Source organism: Fundulus heteroclitus, unplaced genomic scaffold, assembly GCF_011125445.2.
Source record: "Fundulus heteroclitus isolate FHET01 unplaced genomic scaffold, MU-UCD_Fhet_4.1 scaffold_92, whole genome shotgun sequence".
In the NCBI taxonomy this organism is placed as follows: Eukaryota; Metazoa; Chordata; class Actinopteri; order Cyprinodontiformes; family Fundulidae; genus Fundulus; species Fundulus heteroclitus.
In genome coordinates this window covers 727,619-752,990 of record NW_023397384.1, presented here as the reverse complement: position 1 = coordinate 752,990, position 25,372 = coordinate 727,619, and the positions used below count along the sequence as shown (strand labels likewise).

Genomic DNA, 25,372 nt, shown 5'->3' with positions numbered 1-25,372 from the left:
GGTACAGGAAAACGAGAAAATCCTTTATTACCGAACAAACAAAATAAATAACACACACACTGAGCATTTTGTACACAAATATGTAAAAGTCAACACGTTTTGGCAAACGTGTAATTATAAAACGTGACAAAATCTTAAGGCAACAAACAGTTCTGAGTATTAATGCCAACAAAAGCTAAAACTCGAGTATGTTTGAGAACAGAATATATGCAAAAGTTAAAAAGGAGCCTAACTGTGCTATATACATGTAAGGCCAATAGCTCAACAATTTGAATAAATATAACAACAATTATCTAAATGTCATTAATTATTCAAAATTAAATTTTCATGTTTCATGGTCCTATGCTACAGTGTATCATGAAATTATTAAATCTGTCAGCCTTACCCATAAAAAGGTACTGGGCAGGGCAAACACTGCTCCGGTCAAGACGATTGGTCTTAACATGGACTTGGCATGCAGATCACTCATTCAGATATCAAAGTCGGTTTAAAAAAGTCGGTGCAATAGTTTAAATGACTGCACTGCAGCACTAGAATCATAAAAATAGTGAGGCATTTACACACTCATTTGAAAAAGACAGCTTTAAATTGTAATAATTTCCAATTAAAATATTCATCACATTTACTGACATTTATACAATTGTGAGTAATCCTTTTTATATGGCACTTTTGGCCCTCCATACTTGACTTTGGTGGATGCTACATAACACAACTATTTTTAGCACAGGTGCAATCACTACCACCACGCCTGAGTAACACTCCCCTTTGGGGGACAGAATTCATGCTAAGGTCCTCCTGAAGATGTGAGAATTCAGCCGAGATGAGAAGAAAATGTCTCATTAAGTCTCCAAATGAGCCATGAATTAGTGGATCTCCTAAACAGGTTGCGTTTCCTTTCAGTTCTTGAGAACATTCAGCTGTGATGAGCAACAATTCCTCTGCTGAAAACTCTGAACATTACAAGGAGCAGATTAGATGAAAATCAGTCATACTGAAACAGCATCTCTATATATCTCCTGGGGGCAGTCAGCAACAGGATCCATTTAGGTTTTTGCATCTGAAAGGTTTATTATACACCATTCCTTCAGCTGGCTAAGGGCCCGGTTAGGAGAATCCTCACTGGGGCCAATTAGCAAAGTGTCATCGAGGTCTAGACGAGGAAACGCTTTTGGGAACTCTCTGAGGATTCGCTTTAAACTGTCCTCGTTTTGTCTCCGGTGGTTTCTCGGCTGAGAATCTAGACTTTTGGCCGGTCCGCACCACAGCTCCCCCGTGACATTCTGCGGTCCTTTTCTGAATCCTGCAGAGAAGAAAATTTGATTTTTTTTTAGGACTGAAATATATATTACTGATGCCACAGACACTTACTGATGAGTTTATACCACAGAGATTTCAAATTAAGGGCCAGAAACATTAATGTGCACCGCCATGTTGTTTCAAAAACCTAACTTTTAATTTGAGTACATTTATTCAGTGGGGGGGTAAAAAGCCAATCTTTGCAAAAAGTAAATCACTGGTAGCACAAATGAGGTTACATCTCCTCTTAACATTTTGTTCAGTTTCCTTCTGTCAATATGATAGCACTGTCCTCTCATAACATCTCACAATGGCGAAACCCACTAAAAGATGGATCTTTGTGCTTTTTTGCGTTGATTTGGGCACATTTTGTGGCTCATTACCTGCTGTAAGACCTGATTATGACGCATTTTCTGATAGAGTCCAGCAGATTTTTATTTGAATGTCTCGGTTTTAACAAGGTTCCCAAGACATGTGGAAATGAGACAGGCCCACAGCATCATAGATCCTCCACTATACCCAACAGTGGACACAGGGTTTCCGGTCAGAGCCCCCCAGAAGTGTCTGTTGATGATGGGGGTAGGACAGAAATGAGTGTTTTCTGACGTCACGTTCCAAACAGCAGGTTAGCATGTAGATGCCATTTAATGGTTGTTATGGGGGCTTGGTAACCTCAAAATACTATTCCCTATTACAGTTCTCCAACAGCGACTGTCTTTTTTTTTTTTTAAACTTCCTGCTCACTGCATGTGTTGGTAAGATAAATATAGACCCCGCTCAGCCTAAAGACTAGTGACAGAAAATGAGGACTGGCCCTCTGTGTCATGCCATCGTTACACCCACGGGGAATCTTCAACCGTAAAAAGTAAACGGTTTAATTTGAAACCCATTTTAAAAGACCTGCTGTTGGTACTGATAATTATGCCATCAGGGATTTTTGTTTAAAAGAATTCACTCTACAAGTGGGAGTCAGCACCCGCTGAACAAATGTGAACACATCTGTCAAACTTTTTTTTTTTTCCAGTGTCAGAATATGCAGCAGCAAAAAAAACAAAAAGATGAATGTATTTTAAGGCTTTTACACATCTTTAACAGGGGTGCCAAAAAACAAACCAAAAAAAAAACTTCTAAGGAACAGACTCGACAACAGTGATGGAGTGAAAACTCACATCCTTTCTCGCTTCCTCTCCAGGGATTTCTGCGTCGCAGCTGACAGAGAACTCTTTCCTCGGTGGTCACCTGCAGGTCCGTTCTAAAGGGGAGAACACACACACACACACACACACACACACACACACACACCTCAGACTTTTACCCTAAAGGTGTCTTAAGTAGCAGAAATAAAATACATTTGTTCCTCCGCTCTGGCTCAGTACTGCTGCTCCCGCCACCACGCTGGAGAGGTGGTGGGATCTGATCTATACTTCGGTTCCCTTCAAGGAGACCCATGTTGTTAGTTTAAGCCAGGGTGCTATATTTTCCTTAGAGAGGACATATTGTCTTATTGGACTGCAATTTTTTAATGGAGTTCATTACTGCAACGGTGTTTTCACAGGTCTGCCTAAAAAGTGGATCAGACAGCTACAGCTGATCCAGAGCGCTGCTGCCTGCGTCCTCACTAAGACTAAGAAAGTAGAGCACATCACCCCAGTTCTAAAGTCCTTACACTGGCTCCCTGTATCTCAGAGAATAGACTTTAAAATACTTCTGTTAGTCTATAAATCACTGAATGGCTTAGCACCTAAATACATTACAGACTTGTTATCAGTGTATCAACCCTCCAGACCACTAAGGTCTTCTAACTCCAGCCTGCTCTGCATACCTAGAACCAGAACTAAACAAGGAGAAGCAGCATTTAGTTCCTATGCTCCACTGATCTGGAACAAACTTCCAGAAAACTGTAAAAGTGCGGAAAGCCTGAATTCTTTTAAATCAAGATTAAAAACACATTTGTTTAAAATTGCCTTTGACTGTTCTAGTTAAACTGTTCTACTGAAACATCATTAGTTCAACTTTTTTTGTAGTCCAACTGTTTTTAATGTTTTATTTTGTTTCTACATTTTATTCCTACTTGCTCTTTTCTGTTTTATTTTCCTATATTTTAATCATGTAAAGCACTTTGCATTGTCTCTGTACTGAATTGCGCTATACAAAAAAATTAGCCTTGCCTTGTCTCACGCTCAATAAGCTTATTTGTAAACTCAACTAAGTTCTATTAAATCTGAGATGATGAGTTTATCTCTGTTTCTATCAGCATTGCATGTTCGACCTTAGGGGGATCCTGCTGCAGCCTCTTTTCTACGCAAGAATGTCTTAAATGATTTTCACGGGTGAATGCGTTTCATTAACGAGGACCAGGGGTGCGCCTCCTCATCCTCCCCACTTTGAGGTCAAGTGAGCTCCATCATCAGCCCCCCCCCTCCCCCCACCCCACCCACGCTGCTCCGTACACCGTTAACGGCTCGCAAACAGCCCACACTAAACACTACATCAGGGGTCGGGAACCTTTTTGACTCAGAGAGCCATGAAAGCAAAAAATCTGGAAATTTATTTCAGTGAGAGCCAATAGGATAGTTCACATGTGATGTCACGCGTCACGACGTCCGCGCTACTTCCGGGTCCCGCTTGTAGGCAAACACAGGACTGTTCTCGCATTCTATCATTACAAAACGGGTGATTTAGAGCGTGCTTTTAGTTCGTTTATTTTTGAAATGTAAACAATGCCTACGACTTGTTGTGCTCCCGGTTGCACCGAGAGGCATTCCAATTCGTTGGATATACGTTTCTTTCGTTTACCGAAGGACGAAGAAAGACAAAAGAAATGGATATTTTCAATGAAGAAGGACCCAGGCACACGATCCCAGTCGACTGGGGGAGCCATCATACCCGGACAGAATGTGCAGTCTACATTTCATCTCCGGTAAATACAACTTCATTTTGCACTGGTCATTGTTCTACTGAAATAGCGGCGGAGGGGAGTTGGCGATCGCTAGACGGGGCCGGAAGAAACAGAGCCGCAGACTGCAGCAGCCTGCTGCAGTCTGCGGCTCTGTTTCTTCCGGCGGCTGCATTACGCCCTGGTTTACGCGCGCTTGTACTTCTGTGTTTCCGCTGCAACGTTGCCGACACCTTCACCCATTTTAATAAGACAAAAACACCTAAATAATCCTTTGTGAACAATTTTTTTAACCTACCGGGCGGGTCTTCCTCTCTGCTGATGAGCGGTCTGTGTCCGTGAACATCCATCCATTGTCTGACCCGCTTAATCCCTCATGGGGTTGCGGGGGTTTCTGGTGCCTATGTCGCGATATCAACCATCAATTTACTCTTAAAACGATCTTGTGATACGTTATCTGAAGAAGAAAAATATGTCGAGAACTTGTCGTTCCCTTTGTTTGCGCCCGCCTTCTGCATTCCAGTCCGGCGCGCATGCGCGAAAAACCCGGATGAAAACAATAGCGGTGATATTTTGTTTTATCTGCGAGCCAGATGAAATTATCAAAAGAGCCATCACTGGCTCGCGAGCCATACGTTCCCGACCCCTGCACTACATGATTACATATTTTTTTTACATGGACAATGACGCTACAATGAATGACATCAAAGTGATGAATCTGCTCCCATTCTGAGCAACTGGTTACCAGCAGGATGGGTTTAGACAGCAGCTGGCCGTTTGACCGGCCGTCATTTCTTGCAGAGACAACTTTCCTCTAAAGGGATTTAAAAGGTGATGATACTAATCAAAACATATTAATTAAATTGTAGATTCGGGTGCATTATTTACTAAATCATATAAATATCAAAGCTTTTTGCCTGAGTGTGTTCCCACATTAGGGAACATTTTCCAGCCAAGTCACCCCACCCAGGATCCACAGGCTGGATTTAGGGGGAAAGCTTCAACCCAGAGTGGGCGCCGGCAGAAACTGCAGGTCAGACGGTCCTAACTGGGGGAAAACTCTAAACACTGCAAAAACAGAACTAAAAGTAAGTGAATTTATGTTGAAATCATTGCAATTTTCCTTGATTACGGCAGGTAAATGCCAAAAGACTATTTGCCAATGGAATAGGATTTTTGCACTTAAAATAGGAACAATTCATCTCCATCGTCTTATTTCAAGTGCAGGATGTCTAGTTATCTTATTTTAGAGATGAATTGTTCTTATTTAAGTGCAAAAATCTCATTCCATTGGCAAATAGTCTTATCTACCTGCTCAAATAAAGGAAAAATACACTAATTTCAAGAAATATTTGCTTATTTTTAGTTCCCTTTTTGCAGTGAAAGGCCCTGACCACCTCGCCAGATTAAAGAGCAGCAGCGGTTTATAATCCTTAATGTTGATTTCAAATGATAAAATCCTGAAGTTTACTATGAACAACTTATGGGAGATATTTCTATAGTAGGAAAGCTTCAAGTATAGGAAAAAAGGTAAGATGAGGAGGGAAAGAAGAAGAAACATTTATAAAATATATGTAGGACAGTGAGTAAAGTCAGGAAATACAAAGATTTTACCAGAATTGTATGTTTTTTTTTTTTTTTAAGAATTAAATCAAATTCATTACTTTTCCAGACGGTAGAAACCTTGTAGGACGGCAAATACCGTTTAAAATGTCAGCTCTGTAATAAATTTGTCCTCCCTGTTCCTAGCGCAAATAAAGTCCAATTACAGCGGCATGCCTTAATTAATTCCAGTGCTTTATCTTCAAAATAAAACCAGCTCTTAAAGAGAACTCTGACTTGGCTAAAATCTGCATCTGCAGGTCAAAGCTTTAGGAAAACCAGAGATTTGAGATCGACCGCAAGACTCTGACTGGTGCGTCTCTGAATAAAACACCACATGGCGTTCCAGGTGTTTCCCATATGAGGTTGGATTTAATGAACGTCAAGGCCTGGTGGGAACAAAATGAATTTACATCATGTCCTCCTGACGTGTAAAACATGAAAGCTGAAAAGTCGACTCAAGAAAAGAAGAAAAGAAATAACTGAACTGTGACATAATTAGATTGCGTGTTACTTTCATTATTGACCCAGATGGAGCAGGATCACCTGTGGCGCAGCTGCACCCATTTCTACACCCCCCCCCCCCCCCCCCCCCCCCCCAGCACGCTGAGAAGCGGCTCTGCGGGGAGGTTACCTGCCGCCGCAGACGTCTCTCCCCGGCCAGCTCCCTGTCCCGTCTGATCAGCTGCGTCTGCTCTCTGGCTGACAGACTAAAGAATATGTCGTAAACCTCGTAACGGGCGGCGCGCAGCTGGAGGGAAAGAACAATTAAAAAGGCAGACGACGGCTTTAATGGTTGGCTCGTAAAAAGGCGCGAGTTAGCAGATGTCTTTACGGCGTGTGTTCGGGTTCGCACCTGCAGAGCAACTCTCTCCTGCAATAATACATCCTGCCTGCTCCAGCGCTCTCCTCTGCCGGTGCCCCTCTGCTGGAAGGCCTGCAGGAACTGCTGCGTGTCCTAGGCATGCAAACACACACACACAGCTACATGAACAGGTGCCTTGGAAAATTATTCAAATAGCCTGACAGGTTTGATATTTTGTCCAAAACCTTCCATGTATTTCATTTGGATTGTATGAGATAAAAACCAGCAAAAAGTAGTTGATAATTGTAAATCTAATGGAAAATTATACATCTTTTCTTAAGTGTGGTAGAGCAACCAAAGAATAACGTTCCTCACTATTCTTGATTCTATTGTTTATTATTTACAGGGTGCTTGCTCTTTTTCCAAATTAAAATTCCAGACTTTTTCCAGACTTTTTTTAAAACTGATATTTTTTCCCCCCCAAGACCTTAACTTTATATACTTGTGTGCCTACTGCCTACTTCATTGGTTGAGATTGTACAAACTGTTTATTAGAAATGTTAATTTTTATAGGCTCGTATTCAATGAACAAATGCATTATTCACAGTAAATTCTGCTTTTACTGATGAAAACATTTCAAAACATGAAAATCACAAGTACATGAATTTCACATCAAACAAGTGTTTGATTCCATTGGGCTAATACAGTACGTGACCAGTTGGTAAAATTATAGTTTTATAGCCTACCTTCCTATTTCTCATTTCACAATGCCTTTGAGCATATACTGTAAAATTCTACCACACATTTTTTTCCCCATACTTTATTAAGACTTTCACACAAAATTCAAGGTCTGGAAAACAGTGTTTCAAAATTCCATACTTATTAAGACTTTCAAGACTTGCGCAAGCACCCTGATTTATGTTCAGATTTATGATCTTGACATTATTTATTATTTATTTATTAAGTTATAAAAACATTATACATATACTTCCAGCATTTGCTCGCAAACCTACACAATTACATTTCCATAGCTCCTCATCCTGAGTGACTCTTTCACTTGTTTATTTGATTGGATCGTTTCCTTGTTTGTGGCGCTAGTAGTTAAATGTCTGCCTCCCTGTTTATTTTAGCGCTTGTGAAGCACTCTGTGTTACAACTGACTGTATGAAAAGTGCTCTTTAAATAAAGTTTGCTACACTGACTGACTGAAAGTCTCCTCTGAGGACGGTGCTGCGGTCAGAGAAGACAGGTCGCGGCATCGCACTCTGGATATTCTCTTCTTTAGCGGGTTGAGAGAAGCTGGTCAGAGTTAAAAGCATGGACGGAGCTGAATAGAGGGCATACCTGGACCAAAAAGCTGCTAGATGCAGCAAAAGGAATGAAAAAAAAAAACGGAGGTGAAGGTTCACCTTTCAGCAGGAGGACGACTCAGAACCTACAGCCAGAACCTCACTTACATGGTTCAAATCAAATCACATGTTAAAGTGGTCCAGACCTGAATCCAAAGGAGAATCTGTGGTGAGAGTTTAAAGTTGCTATCCTCACATGTCACAAATTATAAACGTTTCATTGTAGATCTGAAAAAGCTGTTCGAGGAAATGCCCGAAAAGACCTGAAGTGACGGTCCATCACAGGGGTCTTCAACTCCTGTCCTGCCGCTTTTATACATGTCTCTGCTTCAACACACCTGAGTCAATTAATCACACCGTTAGCAGGTCTGCAGAACCTGACTGCATACAGGGTTCCCACAGCATAAGGCAAGTTAAATTCAAGACTTTTTAAGACTTTTTAATGCCACTTGAAATAAAAAGTTAAGCCCAAACCTGGTTGCGACAACTTCACCCAAATGTTTATTTTAACATAAACCATTACTTTCTGGCCCAGTAGACATGTTTAAAATTTAGAAAAACATTCCATATAGGAAGAAAGTTAAAAAACACACAAAAACACACAAATTACAGATATATTTTTAACAACTACTGAACTGAATTCACAAACTTTGTTTTGTTCCCTACTAAAACAAACTATAAATCAGTATTAAAAACCACAACATAACCAGTGCCAACTCTTTTTCGCAGCTATGGTCCGGCCGCAACAGTTTTTATTGGTTCCACTATCGGGACGGAACCAATAATGGTTACATTGAGCCGTTCGGTAAATTTAAAAAAATATAATTGTGTCAATTATTTAACTGTTTGGTAAGGATTACAAAAATAAAATCCTATTTATGACCTGGTAACAATTTTACGACCTAAAAAAAGACTGATTTAAGACATTTTAATGCTAATTAAGGCCTTAGTTTTATATTACAGAATTCAATGCATTTTAAGACTTTTTAAGGATCCGCGGGAACCCTGTGCATACTGAGGTAATTCAGCCATTTTACTCAGGTTTGTTGGACCAGGGACACGGCTAAAAGCTGCAGGACACCGGACTTCGAGGACCAGAGTTGGAGAGCCCTGGTCTATCACATAAAATCTGAAAAAAAAAAAGGTGCTTCTGTAAACCGATGGCAAGAAAATTAAGGGTATGAACACTTCTGCCAGACTCTTTTAGCATTTCTGCTCACCCTGATGGTGCGCACCAGCTGGGCGACTCTCTCCGTCCTCAGCAGCCTGCGAGTTAGAAAACCCTTCACGGCTGCAGCCAGCAGGGGGCGGCAGCGCTGCGAGAGCGGGCTCGGAGGCTGAGGAAGGGAGAGAAAGAGAAAGAGAGAGAGAGAGAGAGAGAGACAGGAGGGCGAATAATGATAAGCAGAGGGGAAGACAGAGGAGAATGCTAATTCCATCAATGACAACCAATTAATTTGCTGCGCAGCATCTCAAGGTCCTTTTGTCGGCATCTGTTCGGAGAGCCGCCGCTGCTAGAGGACCTGCGGCTCATCGCCCGTAACAGAGAACGATAAACACAACAATGACCAGCTGATGCGCCGTCGCTCACTTGTTGATTCAAGAGCCGCAGCGCTTAAAAAGGGGGTCACGTTTGTTAAACAAATGAAGTCTAACTGGAGCTGCTGAATATATCAGCGCAGCAACGTGTGTGACTGATGCTGACTGGGAGAGAAAATAAATAAATAAAAAAAGTGGCGTACGATCAAAAAGCCCCGCAGATAAAAAGGCGGGGGCCAGGCTATACCTGGGAGAGGCTGGAGAAGGTCAACGTGTCCCCGAACCGAGAGCCTGTTGTGGAGCAGGGAGACGCGTCCTGCAGGAGACGGTAGCGTGCTGCCAACACCTGAGACGGACAGACGGAGAGCGTAAATAAGATGAGAGTGTGTGTGTGTGTGTGTGCTTAGGCACAGGTGTGTACATCTGCCAGAAGACAAGGGTGGAAAAAACATCGAATTGGAAAGGACAGCAAATGAGGCACGAGGAAGAAATTAATTGAGGGTAGAGAGAATAAGACAGAAGGGGAGCGACGGGGCACAGAGGGATGAGGGACGAGACGAGGGAGGAAAACCATGAGAGAGCCGGGAAATGAATGCGAGCCGACAGCGAGAACAATGTTGGAGGTGGCATAATATGAAACAAAAGAGAGCGAGGGAATGAAAACGGGAGAAGGAATCATTAGTGGTGGCACTCAGCGGGACGATCTGGCACTTAACCGCAGACGCTCATGAATTAAACAAATTATCCATCCCTTTTTTTCTGTGTCAATTCCCTCGATCCCCCCCCCCCCCCACCCCCACCCCACTCCTCTGAACGGAGAGTCCAGCCAGCTCGCTCTCGTCGCATCACGGTGCGACGAGAGCCAGAGAGGAGTCTTCTTATTAAACAGCTTATGTTAATTATATTGTTGTTAAGGATACATAAATTAAACAGAGCCCGCAATTACCGGGGCGAGGACGCCGGCCAAGAACAAACACACAGACACGGAAACCAGGAACAGGTTGCCAGAGAGAACAGCGGGCGTCCTTGAAGCCGTGCATGGTCACACACACACACACACACACACACACACACACACACACACACACGCGCAGGGAAACAGGCAGCCGTGCCAGCGAGTCTTTTAGGGATGTAATGAAACATTTATGGTAGTATCCCCTTTTCCTCCAGACAGGGGGAGAGTCTGAAGGTCTCCTGTAATGAGCAGACGTCTGTAGTCTGGCCACGACCCAGGAGCTCGCTCTAACAGGTAGGCGCACCACTAGTGTGTAAACGCTTCCGTGCTTTTTGTCTGGAAAGAAACATTAGCAGCACGACGACTTCTTCTTCTTCTGAAACAGTCAGAAATTCAGAAACCCCCCCTTACCTCCCCCTCCTTCCCAAAAGACAAAGCAACGACGAGCCAGACACTGATTTCTAATTCCTGAAAGGTGACTTTGGGTGAGCGGAGAACCCTGGGCAGGGTGAGTTATTGGTGTTGCTCGGGAAGAGCGCTGCACAGAGTCTGTACGGCAATAAGTGATGCAATCCGATGCAAGGAGCAGGGCCAATGGGAGGCCGCTGCGCCGCCACAATGCCTCAGAATAAATGTTTCACCGTTTTCGGGTGTCTCAGAGACACACGGATGCGGACGCGGTCGCTGGCAAAGGTGTGCGAAAAGCCTTAAAATAAATTCAGATCGTAATATTGTTAAAAATTCTGCCTTTTTGTTATAGAATTCAAGTACTCTTATTCAGTGGGGGGAGGGGGGGGCAAATAAAATTGTCTTAGGAGATACGTGTTTTTAACAAAATCACAAGTAGCTCGGCTGTCGGCATTAAAATTTGGACTTTCTATGAACTTCCTGTTTCCCTGTGGTTCAAATATGACGATCACGAACTGTGTTCACGAAATAAACAGCTACTGGGACTTTAACTTGGACTGTGTGCTTTGACCAGAGACAAAGCTTTTTAGCAAAAAAAAAACTAAAAAACAACAAAACGAGCCAACCTCCAGGTAACTGAAGTTAAGCTTTGGATGGCACATACCAAAAATGACCCGTTATTATGTATGTTGGAGGATCTTTGATGCTGTGGGCCTGTTTAATTCCTAAAGACGCAGGAAAATAGAGTGAATGACATCATGATTTCTACCAGGAGAATCTGGTAGACTTCACCAGTAAACCAGAAAAATGTGGCTTTAAGCAGGATCACAACCCAGACATTTGGCCAAATCACCATTTATAAGGTTAACCAGACACCAAATCAACCTCCCCCTGCAATTTCTAGAACTTAAGACCACGCAGGTTGCAGCATCTTTAGCTCCAGGTTTTTCCTCTGCAACAAAACAAAACGGCATCATCCTTCCTGGTCTGTGTATTTCTGTGATGCATCTACGGCAGGGAAACATTTCCTAAACTCTAAGCTTTGGTTTTCCCGTCACAAACTCTCAGTGATTCAAGTAATTCAAGAGTCAAGTTTTTTTTTTGTCAATGTGCAATCAAAATAAAAACAGTATTTATTCTCTTATTAAATCGTTTCTGTTATTATTAGCAACTGGATCAAAGACAAATTTAGAGCATCAAAAGCTTAAATGCCTAAAGTGCAACAGAAACCAAACTAAAGCTTTTTTTCTGATTCTGTTTTAATATCTTTAGGTTTCAACCTGTCCTCCTCCTCCTCCTCCTCCTCCTCCTCCTCCTCCTCCTCCTCCTCCGGTAGGACGGGAATTGTGAGAAACGGAGTTCAGTCGGTGCCTCCTCAGTCTAATACCCTCCTCTTTATCACCTGCCTGACAGCAGGGGCTTCCCAGAGGACGCTTTAAACTCTTCATCTCCTCTGCTCGTCCTCTCTTGAATCCTGCTCATAAAAAAAGAACGCAATATCCTAGTAATCAAAATCTAATTGGGCTTCTCAGGATTGTCTCATGATTTGACGATTAGGGTAGACCATAAAAAAAAAAAAAAAACGAGAGCCGCCGCTTTAAAGCAGCTTTTATTCATCGGGATTTCTGCACTGAATTTTTCCCCGATTTGACAGAAAAGTCTGTCCGTCTTACTCAGCGATAAACATGACCTGCGAACGTTGACTTGTTAATAGAAATGGCTCGTTTCCAAATAAAAACGGATGTGCAGCCGCCCGCAGTGACTGGACCCGGAAAACAACCCGGGTTTCCAACTCTGCTGGCAAATGAAAACAGGACCTTGGTATAAAGCAGAAGTAGCGGCTGTGGTCCCACCTGTAGAAGTTCTTCTTGCTGCTTCCTGTGCGCCTCCTGCAGCGCTCTGACCTGAGCTGCATGGACCTGCTTCAGCCGCTCCTGCCTTTGAACGCTGCAGCCTTCAGACCAACGCACAGCAGCTGAAGACAACCACAAAAACAAACGGTGAAAGGTGAACAAAAAAAAAAAAACAATAACAATTTTATTGCAAGACGAGATTCAGATGCAGCCAAAGGGCTTTGGTAAAACGGTTGATGGCTCCGACCAGGATCGGCTAGTTTTCAGGCTCTAACCAGGAGACCAGGCGGGTCAGAAACTCAAACACCATCTTCCGGTCAGTGAACGCACCGTACGCAATGACACCGTACGCCGACAACAACAATCTGAAGTGCTGTCGTTGAGCCGGAGCGAAGACGACCCAAAGTTAGCAAAATGAAATCAGAGGAAGCAAAGAACCACGCGGCTGTTTAACGGGAAACTGCATTTTCAATGAATTGTCACACATCTGCGGTTCATTCAGGCTGCAAGAGAGCGAGAGAGAGCGAGACTGCCAGCAGATAACGGGAAGGCTGAACAGAGTAGAGCAAAGTGGATGTAGTTTAACCCTTTTGGAACTTCAAGTTCATTTCTGCCGTCCAACATGCTGGATTTAGAAATAAACACAAGGAGACGACGTTTCTGAAACGCCCGCTATGCTGATTGTGCTACTTTTGAATATATAAGCTAAATAAACTGAACTCTGCACCACAATTGCACATTTGCATCATTGCATCTCTATCTAGCATTACAAATGCTGCCGAACTCAGTTTCTAAATGCACTCTTGCACAATCATTCTGTACTTACAAATGGTTTTTAAACTACTCATCTGTACACTGTGATCGCACACTGTCTCTTTCTCCTGCATTGTTTACATTGCAATTGTTTACTTTTAATCACTGCTGCACTTTATACTGTAATTTACTGTAATCTACAAGCTGTATGCAACGAAATTTCGTTCTGTACGCACTCTGTGCATACAAAATGACAAATAAAGTTGTCTAAGTGTCTAAAGTCGAGTTAAAATGTAAGCTCTGATCATTTTCTTCGTTTTAAAAATATTAGCTATACCCTCTTTTACAGCAACTGTAAACTCTGTAACGTCTAAATCTGTAAATAGCAAACTCTCTCTAACGCGTGGCAGTGTTGCCTCTGCTGCTAATACAACCAATAACAGCAGAAAGCCTAGAAACAACCGTCCTCAGCACTGTTCTTATATTTTCTTTTATCGTCCTTTAAAAAGGCATACTATGCAACATTTTTCAGTTAATTAATGTGTTCCATACCGTTTTGGATGATTAAATGAGTCATTTCAGGTCGAACAAAGGTTTTCTCGGCTGCCCTGGTGGTCTGTGGGGGAAATACCGCACTTGCAATTGGGGTACCGCGCACGTGACGTCACCGTCTCAAGAGCAACGCCCCTTTTGCCGCTTAGGTAGGGCACACAGCAGAGAACGCACGGATAACCCAGCTATTACAAGGGCAACAGAACCAGCGATATGACCGACTTTACAGCCGTTAAACTTTCCCAAGACGATGTCCCAGGCGCCCATTTTACTGGTAGAACTGTGGAACAACATACCAGCATTCAGCTCAAACGATGGCTTGAGGTTCGAGGGCTTAAAAAAACTGGAAAACTGGCCGAGTTGATGAACGGTAAGCTTTGTTTTTTTTTCCTGCGCGGCGATCATGGCAGTGTCGGCCGTTTTTTTTTGTTGTTGTTTGCAATCACCGCCCAGGAATCGGTATATGTTTAATGTTTGTCTCATTTGAAATGTTTTTGAGTAAGCTATCCTGGTAGCAGGCTATCATGTTAGCGCCTGCTACCAGGATAGCCTATATGCTGTCATGGTAGCAGGCGCTACTTTATTAACATGTCGGCCACCAAAATACTCTTACCTTGACTTGATGTCGCTGGAATTGGGTCAGGATGTTCTTCGGTTGTGCCCTTTCCTCCGACAAAATGCTTGCTACATATGTACTTGAATTTGGTAACTTTTTCCGGGTTGAACTGTTGTGTAGGCCGACCGCCCCGGTGTTCCAAGCACACACATTTCTCCTTGGCAGTCTTGAAGAAAACATCCTTCATATGCGGCCGATCAGCGTAACTCGAGTCGCTGTTGCACGTTCCATAGCAACAATGCTTAAAAACCATGGGCTTAGATTTGGAAAAAGCAGTCGTTTACCGAGTAAAACCTAGGCTAACGCACGTCTCTTTTACAGCAAAACAGCGGCGGCTTTCCGGAGTTTGTCCCACTGCGTACCACGTGATGTGACGTCATCGTGACGTTGTGTTTCTAAAAATAGCTTGCGCGCGGTACCCCATTGCAAGAGCTCACGGCCCGCACCCATCGCATCGCGAGAGTCGGTCTCGCTTTACGGCGTGAACTCCATGTGTTTTTGCCCTGCCATTCACTATATGCACGCGTGAAAGCAACAACAAAGAACCGCGTGTTAACGTCAAATAAACATGCAAGCATATCGAGTTTATTATTATTATTATTATTTTTTTTTTTTTTGAATGTTGGCGAGGCGGTAGCGTGAGTTTGATAGCGCTGCGGTAAACCCTGATGTTCATACTTTCACTGTGTTAGTCATTGTTTGTACTGCCGTTTTTTCCACTTTTCGTTGCGTTCGCCTGTCTGCTAAGCTCAAAACAACCAAAGCGCCTGGCTTGACGGAGAAACCAGGACAGCTGAGCATCTTTACGACAGTGCACTTTTACTTTCGCCCTCTGGGGGGAGCCTCGCTAGAAAAATCAACCCCGGTTGCATAGTATACCTTTAAGAGAAACCCAAACGGACTAAAATCACCATCGGCAGGTCAACATCCTACAGAACTTCTCTAGAACTCAGCTGTAGCCGAGTCATCCAGCTGTTTCCCAGGAATACAACCAGCAGCCCTCTAACCACAGACAGCTATTCTCCGCCCTGTCCTTACCTTTTGGAGTGCCTGGGTCAGCCCTGACCACGGAGGCCGTGCCCTCGTCCCTCTCCAGGCTCCCCTCGGTCACATGCATGAGCAGCCTGCGTTTGACTTTAGACACGCCCACCTGATCCTCGCCCCCGCTCCCTGGAGTCAGATGTTTCCCCTGAGCACGGCTGCCTCGTGAGCCGGCGTCGGATCCCGATCCTTCCTGGAACCAGAGGTCCGACGGCGTGTCCACATCATATGACTGATTGAGGGACGGCGAGGGGACGGGGCCCTCAGCCTCGGGCGTCATATTTCCCTCTCTGTCCTTGAGATGACTCCGAAGTGAAATGTGGCACTGAGGGACGTTTTTGGAGGCAACGTTTCGGAAAGACAGGATACCTTTAGAGGGCAGCTGCTCCTTTTTGCTGCTCCCTCCTTCAGCACTCATCTGGTTTCCATTCTCTCTTTTTGAGGCCGTCAACAGACTCTGTTTGCTTAGTTTAATGATCTCAGACCCTCTGTCCTGTGCTGTGAGGGAAACATCCTCTCTGCGACGTGTTCTAGGTTCAGGTCCCACGTCTTCGTCCATGTTCTTAAACTGAATGAACGATTGTCTTTGCTGCAAGTCTTCTACCTGACTGCCATCAGCAGCAGCAGCAGCCGGAGCGTCCTCCAAAGAGCCAGAGGAACCATCCTGACCAGCCGCCTCGGTTTCCTCAGAGTCCTTGCTGCTCTCCTGGCTGTGCACGCTGCTGTCAGCTAGACCGTCCAGGTTCCCCTTCACCGTGGACTCCAGATCTGAGATCAGCGCCTTCAGACTGCACAGGTTGGACTCCAGCTGGTCGATGTGCTGCGAGCTTTTGGCGAACACGCTTGCGGCGTCGTCTTCACGTGTGAGCTCCACGGCGGAGCTCCGTTCACGCTCTGGGCTCAGGTCCTCAACTCTGATTGCGGCTGCTTTGCTTTTGCAGGGAACGGGACTCAGGCAGAGGCTTGGGACCGGAACCGAGCGGTGTTTCCCAACTCCTCCGCGAAGGGACGAAAGACAGGGGGCGTCATAGAGCGCTCCTCGGACGGGGGAGGTCTTCGCTGACAGCGGCTGCTGCTGGATCAGAACGCCCATCTGTTTAGGAGAAGTCAGGCCCTCTTGAGAGCTGTTAATCCTGTTTTTTAAGGAGGTTTCCTCTTCAACACTGAGACGCTCCGCTGTCCTCCCGTCTTCTGCTACATTTCTATCTCGGCCCTGAATCGGGTCGGCCTCCCAGGGTTTCTGAGGCGCGGGGTCCTCAGACTGGATGAGAGAGCCTCTCCTTTCTTTGGTCTTCCTGCCCTCTCCAGTCACGGCGCCCTGGTGATGTAACTCATCGTTCTCCTTATCGGAGAGGCTCGGCTCCTCCGCCCGGGCCCTCGGCTGCTCCTGGTGGGTTTTAGTGCTTTTGGCTTGGTTCCTCAGCATCCGCTGGCGCCGCCGGTACTCCTGGGACTTCTTCAGCAAGACCTGCAGGCTTAGAGGACGAGAATCATCGGGGTGCTTTAAGTCCTCTACATCAATCTGACTGTCTGCAGCCTCTACTTCTGCCTTGCTGGGAATTTTCTGACCGTGGACCTCTTTTGTCAGATTTAACGACCGCTCTAAATCTGGACTGTCTGACGGCCCGTCTCCGTCGGACAAAGCGAGCGATCCGTCATTTCTTTCCGCGCTGCTCCTGCTGGCATGGTCCGGTGTTGCTGTAAAGGGGACGTTGACCTCTTTGTTCAGACTGCGTGGGTGACTGCGTTCAGGCTGTTCGGCTCTTAAAGGGTCACACATCACTGAGTCGCTGTGAAACGACGCACTGCAGACGCCTTCCGCTCCCATTATGCTTATGCAAAACGGCGACTCCACTCCAGTCCTCTCCAGTTCCTCTCCATCTATGGGAGGGTGGCTGATAATATCAGGCATCGTGGAAATAGTGTGCGAGGTGTTGTGAAGGTAAAAGCTGGCGTTTTCCTGGTTCTCCCGGGTCACACAGCCGGAGGAAGGCGACCGGTGGCCCGCAGCGTTAGACAAGCATGGCTGGCCTCCTGGTCGGCTGTCCAGCTGGTCGACGAGGTAAGATTCGCAGTAACTTCGCTGAGGCGACTCAGCTGAGGGGGAAAAGGCACGGCACGTCGTGGAGGTCTTTGGAGGGAGAAAGATGGCGTTCTTTGATTTCCCGACAGGCACCGGTGAGAGGCTCTCCGTGGTTCCGACAGGAGCGCCGCCGCAGGACGCGGAGAACCTGCTGGTGTCGTGTGGGTGCGGAGATTCGGCCTTGATCTCCGTTTCTTCGAGTAACTCCTGCAGCGTTGGCGTCTTTCTCAGCTGCACGGACAAGGGGAAATAAATAATGAAATCAATGTTATTTTTAAATCATGGGAAAAAAAACTACAAATCCACTAATCATGGTTTAGTGTCTGATTTATAATCTCCGCTCTAAAGTTTTGTAGCCTCGTGAAACCATCCTGATCTCGCGAGCTTTCAAGGTTTCACTCGCAGATCAGTCTGGCTACTCTCCGTTGAAGAAAATTTGGAGCCGTTCACCAAACGAACGTCCAATCAGCGTTGGCTTTGAGGCGGGTTGAGGTGTGACGCAATGAGAAGATCGACAGTTCAGTCTAAACAACATGGCGGCTTCAGCCGATGAAACTAGCGTTAGTGTGGCTATCGTGCAAGTTTTATCAGAATTACAGAGTATTTCTTTGCTGAGCTAACGAGCCTTTACCTGCAGCAGCAAGAGTAGCTTGGCTTGTGGTTGTGTTTTCATCGTCGCTCGTAAGACGAAGCATGTTGACGAGTACGTCATATGCTTCGTTGATCTGATTGGTTTATTTGGCCCGTCTATCACCAACATAGGCCAATCAGCTAACCAGTATTTTCGCCCCTTCCCAAAATTACTTCAACGGAAGGTTTCCAGATGGATATGCGGAGCAAATCTATCTGGCGGAGTCAGGTAAAAAGTTTTGACCTTAAACTGAAATCAGACCTAGCATATTCTAGCCAGGTCTGATTTCTGTTTAAGGTTAACAGCAGTCAAAATGTGTCTTTCTCCCCATCCTTTTTGCTTTGAGCGGTCATTAATCATTTACATTTGAGGCAATGTGACGGAGTGTTTGAGGGGGCCCTCACTGTAACACAGGGTTTAAGCAATTTAAAAGAAAGACTATTTCAAATTGCATTTAACAACTTTTATTAGGAATCACAGACGTTAGAGAAAGTGGCTGTAAAGAGCAATCTGTGTGCATTTCCTGCTAAATCTAGACTCTCAATACTCAGAGATATCCGAAATCCAGCACATCCCGTGACAGTGTTGATAAGATCGCCAGGAGAAAACGTGGAAGCTTTGCAGTAAGACGTTCAGGTTTCCTGTTATCTGCTCAAAATCTCTCAGTTGTTTGCAGCGTGAATGAAAAGTTAAAGCTACCATATTAATGTCTTCTTATACCTTTAGCGCTTCCTCTGACTTTATTTGTTAAGACATCCCCCTGACACTGAAAATGGAAAGCTTTGCTTCTTCCTTCAGTAATGACCTCCACACCGAAGAGTGTTGCTGTTAGCACCACAGTTTAGAGAAAAAAAGAGATCAGATTATCAAGATTCAAACTGGCCGATTTTAACCAGCCAATTTGTCGGTACATCACTAATCAAAATCAACTTTTAAATGTTTTTATTTTCTTAGATCCCTTTTATATTTTATCTAAATCAAAATATCAACAAAACAGCACTGGGTTGCCTTCTAACAGGGCTTGGGTTTGAAAACAAAGTCAAAGATTTGAGGCAACAGACCCCGTGTGGGGACATAATTGCTCAGGACATAATGATAAATCTAGTTTTTATTTAATGTACTGTAAACTCATCCCACAGCCAAACCATCACAATAAAGAACCAGAGGTTTTAAAAGCCATTTACGCTTTAGTATTATATAATTAGTTTTATGGCAAGTATGAAAACTAATTTTTTTTAAATTTAATTAACAATAAATAACCTGGCATCCAAATAATTTTGGGTCTAAAATTTAAACCTGTTTATATTACATTTATCTCACTGGAAGCACTTGCTAATACCTGCTAGGAATCCTCTGTGGTGTTCTTGCTAATTTTCTTGATATATCTGCCCCAAAGGAGACCAGATTTAAATGTTTTTTTATTTCCTTTAAGCTACTGTTGCAGATCTTTAGCAACTCCCACAGTCTCTAGACAACTTAGATCCGCGTGTCATTGTCCAACAGTGGCAACCATTGCTGCAGGTTCTTAATGCCAATGAAATTAAACCAAAGTGAAACTATGAGTGTTGTTCTCTGGGCTTATGTTCTCAATCTCCTTAGAAACGTTATTCCTTTAAACAGTAGGTAAAATTTTTGCATTCTAATATAAAATCCGTGCAATAACATTAACACAGAATGGTCTTGGATAAAGACGGCCTCTGTTATCTTTCAGATGTGTGAAACCATTTTATAATTTATTATTGTGTGACTTCTTAATAGAATTTAAACAAAAATTAGATCCCGAGAGCTGGAGCCAGAATCTGCAGCTACTTATACCAAGATCCTCCAAAGATCAAAACAAGGTCTTCAGGCATTATCATAACGACGTTAAAACACAGCAATAAAAAAACGATAAAAGCTTAAATTCATTAGGAAGCAAATGAGACAGGTAACTATAAAAGGCTTAAATCAAAGTAGGGTTGGGTAAAAATATCTATTCATCAATGCAATTAATTTTTCCCAGTTCAATACGATTCAAAAAATCCTCTGAATCTATTCGTTCCCCTGGCCACTGGATTCATGAGCAACGGTTTCGATTGATTCACTTTGTACTGGCGAAAGCCGGAAAATTCACAACGCTAATGCAAATAAAGTAAATTATTTTACTGATTCAAAGAATCAAAATCGAATCGAATTGTGAGTTTTTTTCTTAACAATACCCAGCCCAGAATCAAAGGCAAACGGACTTAAGCTCAGTTTTATGAATACGTTTCGACACCTTTTCCAGGAGTCTTTAGTCAATTCTGGAGACTCACAGTTCAGCCACCTGGAGTTTGGGAGCCGGTGATTTTAAGCAGGACGCATTTCTGATGACAATGATGTCCAGATTTTAGAAAGCGAGGACATGTGGTTTGAAAGAGGGGTGAAGGAAGCCATCTCAGTCAAAATAGAGAAACCGATACTGAACTGAGGGGGGGGGAGGGTTGAGGTTTCAGCTTCCCAGCATCTATATGAGTCGCCGTTGCAACTCCTTTCAAGAGGTCTCATGAGCATTCAGGTGACCAACTAATTCACTCCAAACAATAGAGCCCAAATAACCCGCGGGGGTCGTTGATTTGCATCTAACTCCCAGGAGGACGGGCCTACATGTGCTTAAAGACAGCAGCTCCCAAACTCCAGGTTCCTCAACTGCGAGTTAGGGCTGGGCGATAAATCGATTTAATCGATTAATTCGAATTTACAATTCTTTAAGATTTCATTTTTGGAAAAACTGGATTTTATTTTGCCAATACACTCATTGAGAACAGCATGTGATGCTGAATATATGTTTAGGCAAAATTATTGTCAAAATATTGTTAAGTGGAAACTTTTTTTCTACCATAATGCGAGGTACTTCATTTACATATTTACTTTTTTTTTTAACTTAGTTTGAAGTTCACAAGTGCAGTGAAGCCTGTTCATAGCTCAATGTGTAATACCACTAGCAGCAAATGTTTTGTTATATTTTCTTTTTTTATAATGGCACGGCTGCCATCTTGTTTTGCATGTTTCACAGCTTGTTTTTAGTTGCACTTTGAATTCAGGTCAACTCCCTGACGAAATGCTTGACATAAAAAGCAAGGTTTTAAAATAATTTCTTTAATTTCTTTTTATGAAAAAAAGGAGGAAAAAAATCGATTAATCGGATATGGTATGATAAAATCGGAGATTTATTTTTTAATCCATATCGCCCAGCTCTACTGCGAGTCTCCGTGACAAATACTCCTGGACCGATGTTAGAACGGATTCACAAACACAGCCACTGTTGTGGTTGACGGACAGCATTCTCTCATCTTTATGTAAAACGACAAAGATTTGCCGACGAGAACGTCATCACATCCCAAAACACTGCAGCCTTCGCCTCATCTGTTCTAAACCAAGATAAACGGTCAGTTTCCACAAGTTTCCAAAATATCCTCTTTCCTTTTGTCACCAAGATCAAAGTGTACACGTACCACTAAGCTTTCTCTTTGTCTCTACATTCCCGCTCTGCGTAACAGTTCAGTTAAAGATAGTTAATAAATCACTTTTTAATCCAACCCTGTACCTACAATTCTTCTCAGAACCCCTACATAGATCTTGAGTACGGCAAGTGGTGCTGGTACCACAGTTGGAGAACTATTGGTTTATATTGTATGACACACAACTAGATAGGGCGATAATGTATACCGGCAGTTTTAAAATGCTTCTATGAATTATCTTCAGTGCTTCTAGTTATTGTTGAACAGCAGAGTACAAAAATATGTCACATATTAAAATATTTTATCTTCACAGGCAACCATCAGAATGTAGATTTATGGTATAAAAATGTGTTGTGTTTATATTATTTTAGTCGTTTTTAACAATCTGGTTAAAAACAAAAACAAAAGAAAACCAGAAAATATTGTCTGTTTGAAATATATTTAGAGGAACAATAACATAAAAGCTCTAATGTCTTGTTTTGTGATGTTTTGTGATGTATTACCCTGTTTATTTTTGACAGATCTCAGTATACTTGCAGTCAGACTAACCATCGGTATACTTTAAACATCTTTGGATAGTAGTATACTGTATGTCTGCTTTTTTGGAAGAACTACATACCATATGGTAAATATTTATGTTATTATATTGGTGATAAATGATCAGAAATTTAAATACATTAGACATATTTTTCTTAGAGAACATTTGGCATTTTTTTGTTCCACCTTAAAAAGCATAAAAATCCTTGACAACATATTAAGGCAATTAAGTAACTGAACAGTAATTGAAATCCGACAGTTTTCCCTTGTCCAAGCGTTGATTGTCGAGTTAAATACTGAAAGATTTCATTTTTGTTTCCCCAAGATGACACTTAGTATATGTGATAACATCCTTTTTGGAAGTATGTACATATAATTCAGTCATGCAATTATTTAATTTTACTGGGTGCTTCTATTTGGCTGTCAATTTGCTGTTAATAAAATTAAACGTTACTCGTGGGAGACAAATAAAGAATCATCGTAAACTAAAATAAAAGGCGTCTAATAACAAACATGGATCTGGCGCTCCACCATAACCTGAGTTATGAGCCCCCATAACTGTACAACTAAACGGAGAATTAATGGAGGCTAGGAGCGGGGGTGCCCTGGTGTATTTTGGTGCTTCACTCTTTACCACCAGAACTCCGTCACTGGGCTGTGCGAGTCCAGGATGGGGCTGGACGATAATTCAATAACAATATATATCAATGATAGAAAAATAAGGTCATCATAAAGTTCAATAGAATAACAGTTTTTTTCCCTTATGCATTCTAGTCATGTAGGTTAATATTACAGTCATTACAAACAATCACAAACCCTAACTCAGGAACGCTCTGCCCCTGTCAAAGAATTCATAGAGTACGCATTCTTTTTTTTTTCTTTTTTAAAAACTTGCAGTTTTGGTAAAAAAAAGTTGGTTTTGAATAAGGAGTTGAGTTTGAATTCACAGTTTGTGTCTTCTGTATCTAAAAATAGGTTGCTAAGCAACAACATAAAACGGTCAAGGCTGCACTCAGAATATATGTTTTGAATTTGTTGATAATTATCGATATCGATCACTATGATTTCTATTTTAATCAATATGCTTTTTTTCCTCTATTGTCCAGCCTTAGTCCAGGATGCTAATGTTTAAGAGCTAGAATTAGCGTATATCGTCCGACAGCTTTACTACTTCACTGTTGCAGATACAGGAGCATTTGACATTTTTACAATGCCTTTTTCAAACATCAGTGCCGTAGCGTGGGTGTTGTTCAGCGTTTGTTCTTTTCTAGTCTGCCTGCCTTATAGGGAAAATTCCTTTCAACAACAGTTTTATATCTTGTCTTGTAGCTTTAAGAGTTTACAGTTTTTTCGTACTGTACTCAACATGTTAGAGTTTAAACTTCCAGGAACAGATAATTTCTGAGATGAGCAGCTGGAGGCAAAGAAGCGACTGAGTTTTATTATTGTGGCGCTGCGGTAGGAAGAAGTGCCGCAATTTGGGCAAATGTGAACTGTTCAGGTTTACATCAGTTTTGATTGAAATTAGTATGATTGATAACAATTCTTTTGTCAGCATCGAAATATATCAAGGTGTTGTTTATATTTACAACTCTACCTGTTATGACATTGCACGAAAACTGCGGACGTCCACTTTTATCAGTCTGTTCGCACATTAACAACAGCCTGTTCTATTGGTGCACTTTGTTTTGAGCTCTACATAAAAACGGATCAATGTACGTGTGAATGGGAGTGATTCTCCCTTGGACTACCTCCATAGAGGAACATAAGCCACGCTTTTGTGGTTCAAATTCCTTACATGCTATTTGCTGAATTAAATCAGAGTCTGTAGGTCCGACCCCAAAAGAAGAAATGGTTATAGGCCAGTAGAAGCCATGTCGGTGCAACCCTGTGCAGCAGTTTCATTACCTGAACACTGTGCAGGATAGTCTGGATGTAGGCCATTCTGGGGTCATCCTGGAGCTTCTGGTTGGCTGCAGCTCTCTGTGCTTCATCTCTGTGTCGCCTCATCTCTTCTCTTTGTTTCCCTGAGAGCTGTAATCAACACAAAAACACACACATAATGGTATTCTTGAAAAGCAACATTCCTGACAACCTCTTGTTAATGACAAAACAACGTTTAAGCGAGCAGACAACTACACATATCCGGAGAAGTTCTTTGAACATTCATGCAAACTGACCGAGAAGCCTACATAAAAGGCTTTTACTGAGATGAACAGAGAAGAAATGTCATAAAAAAAACAGCATCGTACCAGAGGAGGAAGGATGGGTCGTCCATAGAAGAGAATCAGGGAGGATGCTGGTGAATTTCTGCGGCGTTCCTCCTCTTCTTCCTCATCTTTCTGCAGTTTAGAGAGACGAAGCTGCACAAACTCCGTGTAGCTCTCCATGGAGTTGCATGAGGGCACAGCGGTCGGTAAACGAGAGCATTTACAGCGCTAAATCACATCGGTGAGGGTTGCTAATGCTTGCTGACTCTGGTTAGCATCAGCTAGCTACCCGAGCTAACACAACGTTCGGCCACCGGCGCGCGGGCCGCTTCGCCTAGCAACCGACTGTTAGGCTCACAGCAGGGCCAGCACTCCGCTAAACTACACAGGTTGCTGAAGGTTTCCGGTTTCCCGGGGAAGAAGGGGTGAAGTCTGGCGAGCAACAACTAAAAGAAGTCTCCATGGTGAAGGAGCTGTGTTTACATTTTACCCGCCTCTCCTCCCGGAGCGACAGACGGTGACAGTTGGACGCCGCTGCCTGGGGAGGCCGGAAAACCCGGAGCGGATCCTCAGGAGGAGTCGAGGTTGGTGCAATAAAACTAAACACAGTCATAAAATGCTTCAAACTCTGCACCATGCCAAATAAAATAATAATAATAATAATAATAATAATAATAATAATAATAATAATAATAATAATAATAATAATAATAATAATAATAATAATAGAAACTTGGAGACATTTAAAATACACAAATTAATGGGCG

The 25,372-nt window shown here is 43.1% G+C and overlaps 1 protein-coding gene across 2 annotated transcripts; it reads right to left on the bottom strand.

The window, feature by feature from the left end:
- Positions 1-9: 9 nt before the first annotated feature.
- On the bottom strand, positions 10-25,120 carry si:ch73-100l22.3. Of its 2 annotated transcripts, XM_036134808.1 has the most exons (10): positions 24,648-25,115; positions 24,304-24,429; positions 15,663-17,979; positions 12,704-12,825; positions 9,735-9,833; positions 9,169-9,285; positions 6,651-6,752; positions 6,429-6,545; positions 2,466-2,548; positions 10-1,300 (listed from the first exon to the last, which is right to left on the bottom strand). In XM_036134808.1, the coding sequence occupies exons 1-10, from the start codon at positions 24,783-24,785 to the stop codon at positions 1,141-1,143; spliced, it is 3,381 nt and encodes a 1,126-aa protein (XP_035990701.1). In that variant the 5' UTR covers positions 24,786-25,115; the 3' UTR covers positions 10-1,140. The 2 variants fall into 2 exon arrangements, with proteins under 2 accessions (XP_035990701.1, XP_035990702.1); XM_036134809.1 differs by lacking the exons at positions 10-1,300; positions 2,466-2,548; positions 6,429-6,545; ... (1 more) ...; positions 9,169-9,285; positions 9,735-9,833 and adding an exon at positions 12,183-12,324 and having other exon boundaries at positions 24,648-25,120.
- Between the last annotated feature and the right edge of the window lie 252 nt (positions 25,121-25,372).